Source organism: Cibotium barometz, chromosome 29 (genome assembly GCF_041138505.1).
Source record: "Cibotium barometz isolate CiBa-2024 chromosome 29, ASM4113850v1, whole genome shotgun sequence".
NCBI classification, from domain to species: Eukaryota; Viridiplantae; Streptophyta; class Polypodiopsida; order Cyatheales; family Cibotiaceae; genus Cibotium; species Cibotium barometz.
Window position 1 is genome coordinate 47,995,301 of NC_141074.1, and position 14,053 is coordinate 48,009,353.

Sequence of the window (14,053 nt, forward strand, 5' to 3'; positions counted from 1 at the left end):
AAAGAAAAAACTATGTATATTTTTGTATTTTTGACTTTTTTCATCTAAAAGGCCTGGACTTCAAGCCCCCGCTTGAGAGTCCCCCAATCCCCACAAAATTGGCGAGGTGACTGCGTGGTCTCGCCGAGGCTCCTATCTGAGCTAAGTAAGAGTGATTACCTGAGGCAATGCAGTGTTGCCCGGAATGCATAAGCTTTCAAGGAAGTCGAGACTTGTCCGCCGAGATGACGCCAACTTGGTCGCAACATCTTTACTTCAGATCTGACTTCACATTCCTCTTCGTTGGAGCGTTGTCTTGAGCCTTGTCGCTCGCCGATGCCCCTTGAGCTCTTTGTGCAAAATCTTCATTGGACAAGAGTTGCCCACCTCTCTGACTCCAGCTTGGTTTGCCCCATCTTGTGCCACTTCCATAGTGACAGGGGGACGGAGGGACGCCCACGTGGGACGTGGGAACGCCGTCCCGAGCAGAGACCTGCACACCGGGCTGGGGACGGCCAGGGGGACGTGACGGAGGGGACGTGACCAGGGGACGGGCGTTCCCCCCTTGGGAACGGGGGGACGTTGTCTGCAGGGGACGGGGACGGCTGCAACAGCTAAATCTTCAGGCATTTTTTTTCAAATAAACGGCTACTAGCCGTTAACACTGGCCATTTGAGAGAGAGAGAGAGAGAGAGAGAGAGAGAGAGAGAGAGAGAGAGAGCAACACAACTATATAATGGGCTTGGAGCCACTCCTCTTCTACTCAAGCCTTCCAAGACTTGAGTTCCTCTCCACGATCTCCCTCTCCTACTCAAGCTTTCCTCTCCACTATCTCCCTCTCCTACTCCACGGTCCATCACCTTCCTCTCCACCCTCTCCTACTCACTACATCGTCCCCACCCCCCCGTCCCCGTTCCCTACCTTTAGCCGTCCCCGTCCTCATCCCCGTCCCCGTCCCCCGTCCCTTGGTAACTATGGCCACTTCCACTCTGCACTTGGTTGTCATGGACCTTGATGCCCTGCTTCAACCTGTTCGGTACATAAGTGCATTGATTCTCCGTGACAAAGTGCCTTTGGCCCCACCTGACACCAAGTGAAACCACCGCGAACCTTTGGCATTCAAACCTTTGGACTTCTTCGGCTTTGGTTCACCTGACTTGAGTGCTCTAGCTTGCCTTGACACCAGACCTGCTTTGCCATGCTCCAGCCAACAGTCCCGTAACCTGTTCAAGAGGTCTTGACCTTTACGCCAGAATCTGCTTGTTCCTGTTCACCAAGGCGGTAAGTCCCTCCACTTGGTCCTGCTCAGGCCCCCATGACACCATGACGACCCTCACAACGGCTTCGTTTCCTGACTCTGCACCATCACCTTGAACCTTGAGTTCTGAGTGTCTTGCGGTACTGCTCTTCTTAGACGTCATCCCAACAAGCTCTGCTTGGACAGGCCCCAAGTTTTACCTGCTTGAACTTCGTCTCGGGCCAGATCTTCAGTTTTGCACCCTCTTTGCCCTTTGGCTAGATATGAGTGCTTTCCACATCCAAGCTGCCATTGAACTTCAATGAGCCAGCTACCACTCTACCCCACCCAACTGCATGCACACTGCCACTTGCACACACAGCTGTTTCCATCTTCTGGTAACCTGGTCCAAGACGCCTTCGAACTTCAGTGAGCCAGCTGCCACTCTGCCCCACCCAACTGCATGCACACTGCCACTTGCACATCCGGTTGTTTCCATCTTCGGGTGATCTTAGAGAGCCAAACGACTCGGGTCCACTTGCCCAATTCCAATTGTACAAGTTCACGCCCTCACCCAGAGTGCTATGTGCCCGGCACTACGGTTCCATGTCCTGTGCTTGAGCGCTCGCAAGTAGTCCCCTTCATCAAACTTGCTTTCCAAAGCCCTTCAACTCGTGAGCCGTACAACTCGAGTCCACCTTAATGAGTCCAACTATACCCGTTTGCTCCTTCATACAGAGTGCTATCTGCCGGGCACCACGGTCCTTAGGCTGCAATCAAGAGCTCCCAAGTAGTCCCCTTCTTCAAACCTGCTTTCCCAAGTCACACAACTCTGTGCCCCTACAGCCCTTGATGGCCTGATATGGCACGTTCCCGCAACTTGGCCCTCCCCGGATTGCTCCAGTTCGGGCCGTCATGGGCCCCAAAGCGCTTGTAGCACCTTAGAACCCATGGGAGAAACTCCTTTGGACCTTTGCGGGGCCCGCTTTGCTTCGGTTGCCTAGGCTCTTGGTGCGTCGCGCAGCCTTACCCTCACCCAGGCGAGTCTTCAGAGGAGAGGTGACGCATGCACCACGACGGGCTACACGGCCACAAGAGAAGCCCAGGGGTCTTGGTGCCTCTTCTTAGGACTTACCCTCACCCAGGCAGAGACTTCGGAGGAGAGGTGACGCGTGCATCGGCCTCGGCAGGCTACACGGCCACAAGAGAAAGCCTAGGGCTCTTGGTGCCTCTTCTTAGGACTTACCCTCACCCAGGCGGAGACGGCGTTGTTGCCTTTGGGGGTCATGGATCTGTTGGTGCCGTCACGCGGCCTTATCCTCACCCGCATGCCCGATGTGTGTGAAGGTTCAATGTTTGGCTCTTGGAAGCCTGAAAGGGGTATTGACGCCTCCTGTCTCACCCTGCTTTTGCACTGCGAAGGAGTGCGAGCTCGGCTTTGCTGCCTCGCCCGAGTTGATCCTGGGATGATCTGGAAAAGGCTTCGGCTCCTTCCGGCCTAGACCTTGCTCTCTGCACTTTGGAGAAGTTGGGGCTTCAGCTTTGCTGCATCCGCCCAAGACGTAATCCTTATTGATCTGGAAGGGCGTCGGCTTCTCCTGCCTAGCCCGTTCTCTTCGTGATGAGAGGGGGGGTGGCTCCATTGCCACAAGGCATGCCATGGCCTTAGCGGACGCCTTTGCCGCTTGCTTTTCCCAAAAGATTGGCTCGGCGGCTTGCTTTCTGCTCTGTCTTCTTGGGCACCACACCAACACGACATCCCATTCTGCCGCATCCAATTTCTTAGCATAAGCAAACCCGGTCCCATTCCCGACGCTGTCTCTACATGCGTGGCCCCTTTGTCTTCTTCCTTTGCTTGACCTTGAGTGGCTACCAGCCCGCGGTTCCCATATGTGGCGCTGCCGGTCCATGTGCCACCCTGACGTATCGCCAGCCTCGCCGTTTTCTTCAAAGCATCACCTTCCCTTGGTGGTAACTCTGAAAGATCCCCAAGCCCGCTGTTCTTCTTTTCTTAAGTGCTGACGGCCCCCACAAGGATCCAGTTTGCTTGATTCTCTGCTCATCTCATGTGCCAACGTCGCATGTTGGACTTGCACCCAGGACCTCACCTTGCTTGGAACCCAACTGTCCACCACTGGCCCCCAGGCATGTCGGCCAACTTTGGAATTCCTTCGAACGGACCGCGCAGTTGCGATCCCCTCGGAAAACCGATCATTTTTCATATATAGCGTGTCCCCAAATTCCATCGTTCAGGCCCCCGTCCGGAGCTGCGTTGTTTCGGGGCAGCTCGGGGTCCCGACGGGGTCGGCCGACCACGCCATGCCCTGCCTTGCATCCCGCTGCTCGAGATAGGTAAAGGTCACCACACGGGCAAATTCCACCGTTTAGAGGCTCAAATCTCAATCGGCAGTTTTTGTGCCGTTTTCGGCTCGTGGCCGTCACTTGGACTCAACCCGACTTGCCGTTTCGTCGTTTTTGACGTTTTTGCCGTTTTTTGCCGTTTCTTCCAACCTGGCATCACACGCCCCTCACGGGCTTCCAGAACGAACTTTGCTCTGATACCAAGTGTCATGGGCCCGGCGGAAACGAACCCACAACGCCTTTGCTGCACGCGACTTTCCACGGTCCATGCTTCATGACACGGCTCCATCGGCCCGTCGAGCGCGTCTCGCGCGTTTTCCTTGCGGGTCTCACCAATCATTTGCGTTTATGCCCGACTCAGCTCCCTCGGCCTCGTCTCGGGTCTTGCCTTCCATCCACGATCTGCCGGCCCGGCCTCATCTCGGCCCGTTGGCACGGCACGGTCCGTCGGTCGGCCGTTTTTCCACCGTTTTCGGTCCCGTCGGCGTTTTCGGTCCCGACTCCGTCAAGGTGAGGAGGGCACTCCCCCGGGGCACTCGGCACCCACACAACCCTGCCCGCACCCCAGAAAGGCCTACGTGCCTACCCGGTGCGTGAGTGCGTTTCTAGGGTGCCTACCATGGGTCCATGCCTTGCCTCTCCTAGCACTTCCTTCCCATATAGATGCAATATATTCGGGGCGGGCTAGCATACCCCTCGGACACCAAGTCCCTCCGGATAGAAATCCCAACCACATCACAGCTAATACCCCAAAAGTGGCCAAGACAAGGTGGAAACACATCATGTACAAGTGCAGAAGTTATGTATTATTTTATCCAACATACTAGCCGACAACAGGGCAACTGACCGACCAATAGCTTTCTCACATATATAAGCAATCCATCGTTTTCAGCACATCATAAATCATTAGATCATCATTTATTCATTTATAGCATCAGTAGAGCATATGTAGAAGGGGCCTAGGTCACCCCTATAGGGTTGACCATAGCCCTACATCATGTACAAGCATCAAGTTACCATAGTAATACAAGAAAATCCTGACACCTAAATACTCTCTTCTTCTCTCTCCTTTGTCTTAATCATTCTTAATTAGCATCAATGTTCTTAATCATGCTTAGGACTATAACATGCAACGGAAGTATTTGTAATTAAGGATCCTGTCACACAAGTCTCACACCACCTTCTGTATCCTGAGTTTCGTGAGTTTAGCAATCCACTTTTATGACTTCAAACTTTAAGAGATTTAGAGAGAGAGAGAGAGAGAGAGAGAGAGAGAGAGAACTGTACACCAGATTGGGTCCCGAATTACCCATTGAAGGACCCCTCCTATTGCTAGGAGTATTTGTTTTATTACTTTGAAGAGAATGACTTTGGATTGTAGATAAGCCAAAACGCAAGATCTCTAAAAGACCAAGAGTCGGACTGAACTGTACACGGCTGTACAAGCACCAATAATGACAGATCTTGAGCCTATGCACTCTTTCCAATGGAATGTAGAAAGGCTGCGAATCTGACGTTGAGATATGGACTGTTTGGGACTGTTCTAGGCTATGTATGAATGCTATAAATGAATGAATGCATACAGGTTACCTTCACCAAAGTGAAGTAGCAAAATGATGATGATACGAATGCTGAAAACTGATTCTATGCAAAAAACGCAAGGTCTTCTGGAGGGCTGAATGCTATGATGGACTGCTGCGTTTTGCTGAGGGAAGGCTGAATGCTCCAACGATGATGCTCCTTGGGCTGAGGATGAATCGTTTGCTGAAAACACTGAGAAATGCTGAGATCTATGGGCTGAATGGTCAATCGTTTATGCTCCTTGTTCCGAAGGCTCAAACGCTTGAATGCTTGATGGTTGAATTATGAGATGGATTAGGTATGAATGCTAGATGCTATTTATATGAGTGCTAAGGGACTGGTCGGTTGGCTGTAGGGCTGGCCAACTGGATCCCTAATACTACACGACTGGATATTATAAGATAAATGGATTATGGATAGTATTTAAATGCTGAAAAATGATAAATAAATAGTATAAAAGAAGAAAAAATTACCAAATAAAGATCTAATGCTTCTGCAATGGTCTAGATGTCCTACATGCATATGGGATGAATGCTATGCAGAAATGCACACATGTCCTAATGCAAACTCGAAGCCTTCTATGACATCTATATGAATGAATGATTCTCTCTAAGTGGGTTAAGGGACTTTAACTGACTAACTGACTCACTGTGGCCGAGGAATGACCTACGTAGCTCGTGCCTGACATATCCTGGACTAAGGATTACAATGGAGTCACAACGTACGACAAATATCAATCCCATAGGGTTCTATTACCGTACAATGTTGCACTGATGATGATGAGCCATCTTGTCACCATGCACTACAGTGCAGAGTGCCTGTGACAAGAACTGTGGATCAGTACAGCAAGGCTTCCGCGCATGCAACGGTTACTATGATATATATGAACATATATACATATATGTATGTATACATACATACATACATACATATATATATACACACACATATATATATACACATATATGTTTATATATATACACATACATCTCTCTCTCTCTCTCTCTCTCTCTCTCTCTCTCTCTCTATATATATATATATATATATATGTGTGTGTGTGTGTGTGTGTGTGTGTGTGTGTGTGTTTACATATATGTACGTACATACATACACGCACACATACATACACACATGCACACGCGTGTTTATATATATATATATATATATATATATATATATATATATATATATATAGAGAGAGAGAGAGAGAGAGAGAGAGAGAGAGAGAGTACACACACACATATATATAGAGAGAGAGTATGTGTACATATACTATAAGCATGTGTGCATGTAGAGTGTGTGTGTGTGCCCACTTGCTTATGCACTGAGCATATATATATGTGTGTGTCTGTGTGCACGTGCACGTGCACGTGCATGCACACACTTCAGAATTTCAGGTCTGCCCAGGTCCCATCAGCTGCATGGAGTGCTAGCCTAGAAATTTACCCGGTCCAAGTCCCATTATCTGCACTTGGTACCATCATAAGGATCAAGTGTGATCCACTGGCTGGGCTATAACAATAATAGACTCATCATTGTTGTCATTGTCCATCGCCATCATGGGGGGATGTGGTGAAAGCATTGTTGTACCCTTCCTGCCCTACCTTCCCCCACAAGGCTAATGCTAACCACCATGCTCTTCGCCTCTAGCCTCTACATTACTAAGCTCTACCTCCACTCAAACCCCAGCATACTCTTAGCTTCTAGCCTCTGCATTGCTTGACTCTGCCTCCACCCAGCCCGCCAGCCCGTCCTTCCCCTGGTCGTCATAGAAGAATAGGATTTTTTACCTGATACGATGCCAAAGATTGGTCTGCAGCCTTCTTCCTTTCATCCCCGGTTTTGAACTCTGCAAGGTATCTATAGTAATCTCCTTTCCTGTAAGATTGCAAGAACCAGCACAAGCATTGTCATGAAATCAAACAATCGATGGTGAGCTGATAATACACACATAAAATGCATCCTCACTACATTGAGCAGATATGATTAATATGGACAGATGCATTCCATGAATAACCAGATCAAATCAATGCATAAAACGATGGCAATGAGCATACATCTTATGATAGAATACAGCAAACTCGCCAGAGCTTGATGATGGGAGCAGATGCTCATCAATGACATTCAGAATGTCATTGCAGATGTTGGTAAGTTCTCCCTCAACTTTTCTGCAGTAATCCTTGATGAGCTTCACATTCTGATCGTTTCCTTTGTTCTCTTCCTTCTGCTCAATGGAGGACAGGATACGCCAGGAGGCACGTCGGGCGCCAATGACATTCTTGTACCCTACTGAGAGCAAGTTCCTCTCTTCAACAGTGAGTTCAACATCAAGCTTGGCAACATTCTTCATGGACTCCACCATTTCTGTTCAGAAGATCCAACAGTCAGGGTTAACACGGCTAGTATATGAGTGTTAGTATTTTTAAGCTTCTAGGGTTAGGGTTACAAAATGAATAGCTACATTGATGGAAAGAAATGAGACAACAATCACAGTGAAGGGATCTTACCTTCATAGCGCTCCGCCTGTTCAGCGACCTTGGCCATGTAAACATAAGCCTGCCGCTCCTTCTCTGCAGTCATGATGGCGATGAGACGGTCAGATGGCAAGGAGAGCAATGGAAAACTGTTGAGAGATGAACCCGAGGGTGGAGAAAGCTAAATTATAAGAAGCAGGTGTAGTCCCCACAGCCAGCCAGCTCTTACTACACATGGACCGAGTTGCCACCCACTATCCACTAGGTCAGGGCTGGGTTCACATGAAGCCCGGACAACTGGTCCTCGTGTGAAGATGTTCACACGCCATTCAGGTCAAGTCCGCCTCTTCTAACCCCAAGCAGCATCTCCAATCACCCTCAAGGTTGGTTCTACGATAGTTTCTAAGTTACTTGTTGCTTACCTACATAACATGATACAATGGAGAGTGGACAACCTTGGTGATTAGCCTCCTTTAGTCAAAATCTTGTTTGATTGAATGATTGTTAAAATTTCTCTCTTTGTTTAATTGAAGCTTTTTGACATGCATTAAAAATCTAGTGTATTTGCTTTGTAAAATTTGAGAAAGTTAGGAGTTCTCTTAAGAAGCGAGGTGGCACGTGGTTACCGAGTGGATTCGTGGTGATTAATTACTCCGCACGTGTCGGCGCATGCAACCCGTATGTCGACGGGTTGCATGGCTGATCCAGCCAGTTTGTGTGGCACCTGAGTGACGAGGAGGGCTCGACTAGATGGGGGGATTGGGAGCCTAATTCTAAGAAGGAGATGAAGCGGCGTAGAGAAGAAGCGGAGGCTGAATATTCCAAGAAGAAATGTGTGCCCGACTGGTTAAACGATAGGCTATGCTCTCAAGTGAAAACCAAGGTATGTTTGAAGCTTAATCCACACTTAGTCATAAGCCAGGTCGGGTTGTTCTCAATGTGCAGCATCTTTATCTTTTGCCCTAGTAAACCCCCATCTAAAGTGGAGCTAGGGAGATGGCTTTAGGAAAGTATCATGCATGATAATGTAGCTCCAAGGTCTTCTATTTGGGAAAAGGTTTCTTTAATGTCCTCTTTGTGAAGGGTCAATCTGTTTTTGAGCTATTTGCTAAAGGTCCTTTGTTTTTTGGACAACGTCTAGTGCATGTTTTTCCTTTTGATCCGTTATTTGATGTTAATAAGAGCATGCAAAGTGTATGTCCAGTTTGGGTTGAGGTGGTCGGTCTTCCCCCTTGGCTCAAGCCAACCCTGCGTGATATTGCTCAGACTCTTGGGCTGGTGCTGTATATCCCTAATGATGAGGTAGGTGGTAGGCAAGGTAACAGTATTTGCATCACGTGGAGTACCTCCATTGAAACCCCAAAGTCAATAGATGTGGATCTGGGACAATTGGGTATCATGGAATCAGGTATGAAGTTTGGTGCATGCTTTAAGCGCGGAGGGTTTGGCCATGTCACAAAAAATGCCCGAATCAAAATGCGACAAAAGGGGAGGAGGCGAAGGAAGGTAGCCTGAGTGGAGTGGATAGAGCTAAAGCTTCTGCTAAAAGTCAAAAGAATAAGGAGAAAGGAAAAGAGGTGGTGAATGAGACTGGTGAAGGTGCTTCGGACGGTAAATGGGTTAGGGTTAAAGGGAAGTCCAGTGTTAGGGTTAAAGGGAAGTCCAGTGTTAGACAAGATAAGAGAGAAGCTAGGAAGGCCCAACCTAACCCAGGGGGGGCAGAGGGTAGATCGTTGGATTCTCATGGGGGTCTAAGTCCCGCCTATTATTCTAATCCTTTCAATCCACTTAATAATGATAGTCGTCCCTCGTATGAACAAAGATTTGTCTTTATTGTTGAGGAAGCTTGGAAAGGAATCCAAAATGAGCAGAATATTATGAGGAGTGAGGAGGAGGTTGATATGGTTCCAGAAACTTCTCTCTCATGAGTAACTATTTAGAGTTCTCTGGTTGTACGTGGAATGTCAAAGGGATTAAAGATAAAAAAAGAACGCTTCATTTTGGGGGCTAGTGAAGTCATGGGGCTTCTCAGTTTTTGCCATTCAAGAACATAACTTGTTTGGAAAAATCCCTAAAAAGGATAGATTTAGAGAATGGGTGGCTTTGTATGGGGGTGTTAATTTGGGCTATAGTGGGGTAATGACCTTACTTAGGGGTGATCTTAATCCTAGTGTTATTGCCAAACGATCCTAATGGTAGGATTTTGGTGGTTGAGATTTTTGTAAACTGGGAAAGAATATGGATTATCAATGTGTATGGGGCTCACAATCACAAGATTAGGAGTGATATGTGGAATTGGATTGCCAATTTAAATATCCAAGTTCCTTGCATTGTTCTAGGTGATCTTAATCTTAGTGTTATTGCCAAACGATCCTAATGGTAGGATTTTGGTGGTTGAGATTTTTGTAAACTGGGAAAGAATATGGATTATCAATGGGTATGGGGCTCACAATCACAAGATTAGGAGTGATTTCAATATGGTGGAAAAGGTCGTGGGGGATAGATGTGGTGGTAGTACTATCCTCTTAGGAAAGGAGAAGGGTAAATGATAGGAGTTAAGAAGAGGGTTGGGCCTTAAGGATTGTTGGCATTTAGGGGACTGGAGAGATAACCCGGGCCATACCTATTTCAACCTTCGGTATTTATCCTCCTCCTCCATAATTGATAGGAATTTTTTTAGCCAACAAGCTTCTTGGGTCCCCCAGACTCTGAGAGTTTCTGTTGATTGCAGCTCTGTTCTCTATGATCACATGCCTTTGAAGTGGTGCTAGAAGATCAATGATGTGGCTAACTTTGATCTTTCTCACTACCCCACAAGGAAACTGAGAGTTAATAATCTACTCCTCAAGGATCCTCTAATATACGGAAGAAGCAATTAGCAAATTGAAAAGGAGAGGGGGGATAGAAGGTGCTTGGAGGCAGTTTGCCAATGAGAGGGATTATTAGAGCTGTGGGTAAATTGAGAGCTAAGGAGAAGAGATGTGAAAGAAGGAAATGGGCTGCTCAGCTAGATAAACTTCACATTAAGAGACAAACAAGTGCATTGAATGCTGAGGAAACCATCTTGTATTTCAAGTGTCAAGCTGGCCTCAAGGATGAGGATGATAGATGTGCCAGAGAGGAGGATAACAAAAGAAAACTTGATAGCAGTCTATTCAAACTCTCAAAAGGAAGGAGTTATACATAGGTTATGGTGAGCATTCTAGATGAAGATGGTCTTCCCTTGAATGATATGAGTACCCTAGCTAGGAAACGGGTTAAATTTCTAGGCTTTACCCTTAGCCTGAAGGAAGATTGCTCCTTGAGGAGGTTTCAAGCTGAAGAGAGGTTGTTGGGACTAGTTAGCCAAAATGTGGATCTTAACAAAGCAAGATCCACTAGTTAGCCAAAATGTGGATCTTGACAAAGCAAGATGGCTAGAAAGGGATGTAGATGTTGAGGAATGCTGGTATGCCTTGCTAAAGTTGGGGAGGGACAAAGCTCCAGGTTGGGATGGACTGTCCACATAATTCTTCATAGCATTTTGGCCTTCTTTGAAGGATATTGTGGGTGAAGCTTGTAGAAAATCTTTCAGCACAGGAAATATGGATAAGGACTTCAAAGAAAGGCTAGTGAAACTTATTCCAAAGAAAACTGCATGTAATAGATTTGGTCACTGGAGACCCACACCTTGTTAGCTGTGATTTACAAAATTCTAGCCAAAGTGATTGCTCTTAGAATTACTCCAGTGTTGCAAGAAGTCGTGTCTAAAAAGCAACATGGTTTTATCAAGGGGAGCTCAATATATGATAATATCTTTGTTGCATTGTTAGGAAGAGATGTGGCTATCAAAACCCAACAAAAATGTATCATGCTTCAACTTGACTTAGAAAAAGCCTATGACAGGATCCATTGGTCTTTTATGGCAAGAGTTATGGAAAAGCTTGGCTTTGGGACCAAAATAGCAACTTGTATCTATACCCTCTCTTGGGGTGGATACTCCAATGTGTTGTTGAATGGAAGAGTTGTAGGTGGGTTTGAGATTAACAAATTAGTGAGACAAAGGATGTCCTTTGTCCCCCCTTTTGTTTGCTATTTCTTCTCATCCTTTTGTGGTATCCTTAGAGAAGGCTTGGAGAGATGGGAATATTACTGGGTTAAAACTTAGATATAGTGATCAACTGGTTATACAATGTTTTGATGAGATGACTCTCTACTCTTTCTAAGGGCTGAGAACAACAATGTTAGAATGGCTCTGGACATAGTCCAGGAATTTGCTATTGCCTCAGCTCTAAATGCAATATTCAAAAATCCAGAATCATCAATTTGACTGAAGATAATGATTTTGATATGCAAAGGTGGGGTTGTGAGGTGGTGCAAAGGGGCCAAATTGTCAGGCTATTGGGAATCCCCTTTGGAGTGGGGGTAACTAATAAAAGCAGGTGATAGATTGGGCAATAAACAAATTCTTGGAAAAATTAAGGAAATGGGAGGGCATTAGAGTTCCCTTTCATAACAGGGTTGATATATGTAACTCAGTACTAAATGCTTACATTATGTTCTTATGCCCAGTGCTGGATTTTGGCAAGGGTCATTGGAAGAAAATTATAGGGCATGTTAGAGACTTCTTACAGAGGAATGGTAAAGTAACCAAAAGAGCCTCAGCTTGGTTAGCTTGGGACAAACTGTCAGTTCCAAAAGAAAAAGGTGGTATTAGTATTCTTCATATGCCTACTCACTGTATTGCAAGGACTGCCTTGATGCTTCCTAAATGTCTGCTTCAAGCTACTCCTTGGGCATTAATGGATGAGGGAATTAGTTGAGTCCTTTGAGGTTTTGGCTAAAGGTAAATGGGTGAATCTGGGTTGGAAGGATAAACTCTCTTCTTTTGCTCCTCTTAACGTTACTAATTCTGCAGTTTGCAAAATTCTATGCAAGAGATGGAAAGAGTGCTTGGGCCTTATGACTTGGGATAGGGGGTGCAAGGTGACTCGTAATTCTATGCTGAGCTTGGGAATTTGGTGGACACACAAATTTAAACCCCCTTTGGCCTTACTTGACATCTCCTCAGCTAAGAGGCTTAATAATAAAGGCCTTAGATACTTGAATGATTGTTGGGATTGGGATGTGGTAGCATGGAAAGATGTGGATCACATAACTTGGGAAATTCAGTTGTCTGGTAGGGAGAGAGATCTGGTAATTCAAGTACTGGATCTAATCCAAAGGGAGTTGTGCTCTACTGCAAAACTGATGATTCAGTTTGGATCAAAGATTGGTCTTGGCTTAATGGTGTCAAGCTAAAGGATGGCAAAACCAAAGAGTTGTATTCCTTGACGAGATGTGGGGATGCCAATGTGGATTATTGCAGTAAAATTTGGAAAGTCGCTGGAGCCTTGCTTCTTGGATAAAGCGATGGAAACTTCTATGGAAGAGCCTGGTTTCCTAAGAAGTTCCAGGTGTTTATGTGGAAGCTGGGTATGTGGGCCCTTCCAATTGGCTCTAAACTTTAGAAGAAAAGTATTTATAATGGTGTTTGCCCCTAGGTGTAGATCCTCTATTGAGGATGGTAAACATGCCTTTTGGGACTGGCCTGCAATCAGAGGGACCTGGTCAAAGATCTCTAAATGGATAGGGACCCGGTCAAAGATCTCTTAATGGATTGAGAAGAGTTTGGGCATTCAAACATCCTAGGGGGATTGGATTCTGGGTAAATGGTCAGTCTCAATGGTGAGTGATGAACATGTTGGGCAGTTATTTAACATCATCAGAGCATGTGTTCTATGGGAAATCTGGTCCATTAGGAATGTCTTTCTAAAGGTCTCAAGTATTGGTATGCAAGAGTCAGATTTAATGCATAAATGTTTGCACATGTGTTGGTCTGTAAGCAATATGAATAAGTTGAGATGTACTGAGCTGGATTTACTTTTATTGAATTTGCAGAGAAACATCATCTGACTTCTGCCCTGGTTTGGATGAAGTTTCACTCATAATGGGAGTGAGCTCCTACTGCTGACTTGTATGCTATAGATGAGGTGTTGGGAGGGGAAAAAGAGACTCCCCATATTTGGCCCCAGAACTTAGAGATGGTACCTTAAACAAAAACAGTTTGATCACACTTTTGTTGCTTTTATAGAGAACCCAGTGGAACCAGACCCACAGTGAAGATATGGTCTAAGAAGGGGGGTATGTTGGAGAAACAGTCTCCTAGAGGTTGCACTACTAAAGCAATGATGGAGGTCTGTATCTTGATGGGCTATCAGATATCTGGGGAGCATTCTAGTTTCTTGATGGAGGAGGAGAGATGGGATTTTCTTTGTAAAATTTTAAATGAAGTGAAAAGTGATGTGTAGAGGTCCGTAGGGCAGTACATGTTTTTTTTACCATTGTTGTATTTCAAAATACCTAGACCTTTTTTTAATTATATATAATTATTATTGATTAA

The 14,053-nt window shown here is 46.0% G+C and overlaps 1 protein-coding gene across 2 annotated transcripts in view; it reads right to left on the reverse strand.

Moving 5' to 3' along the window:
* LOC147622283 (14-3-3 protein 7-like) overlaps positions 1-7,859 on the reverse strand; it is a 32,657-nt gene extending 24,798 nt beyond the window's left edge. For both annotated transcript variants that reach the window (XR_015269676.1, XM_086823377.1), the window contains exons 1-3: positions 7,666-7,859; positions 7,216-7,522; positions 6,949-7,036 (exon numbers count right to left, since the gene is read on the reverse strand). Coding sequence is in view for 1 of the 2 variants with exons in the window: in XM_086823377.1 (XP_086679503.1) it covers positions 6,949-7,036; positions 7,216-7,522; positions 7,666-7,738 (468 nt within the window). In the remaining variant the exon portion in view is untranslated. The remainder of the gene's footprint in view (positions 1-6,948; positions 7,037-7,215; positions 7,523-7,665) is intronic.
* Between the last annotated feature and the right edge of the window lie 6,194 nt (positions 7,860-14,053).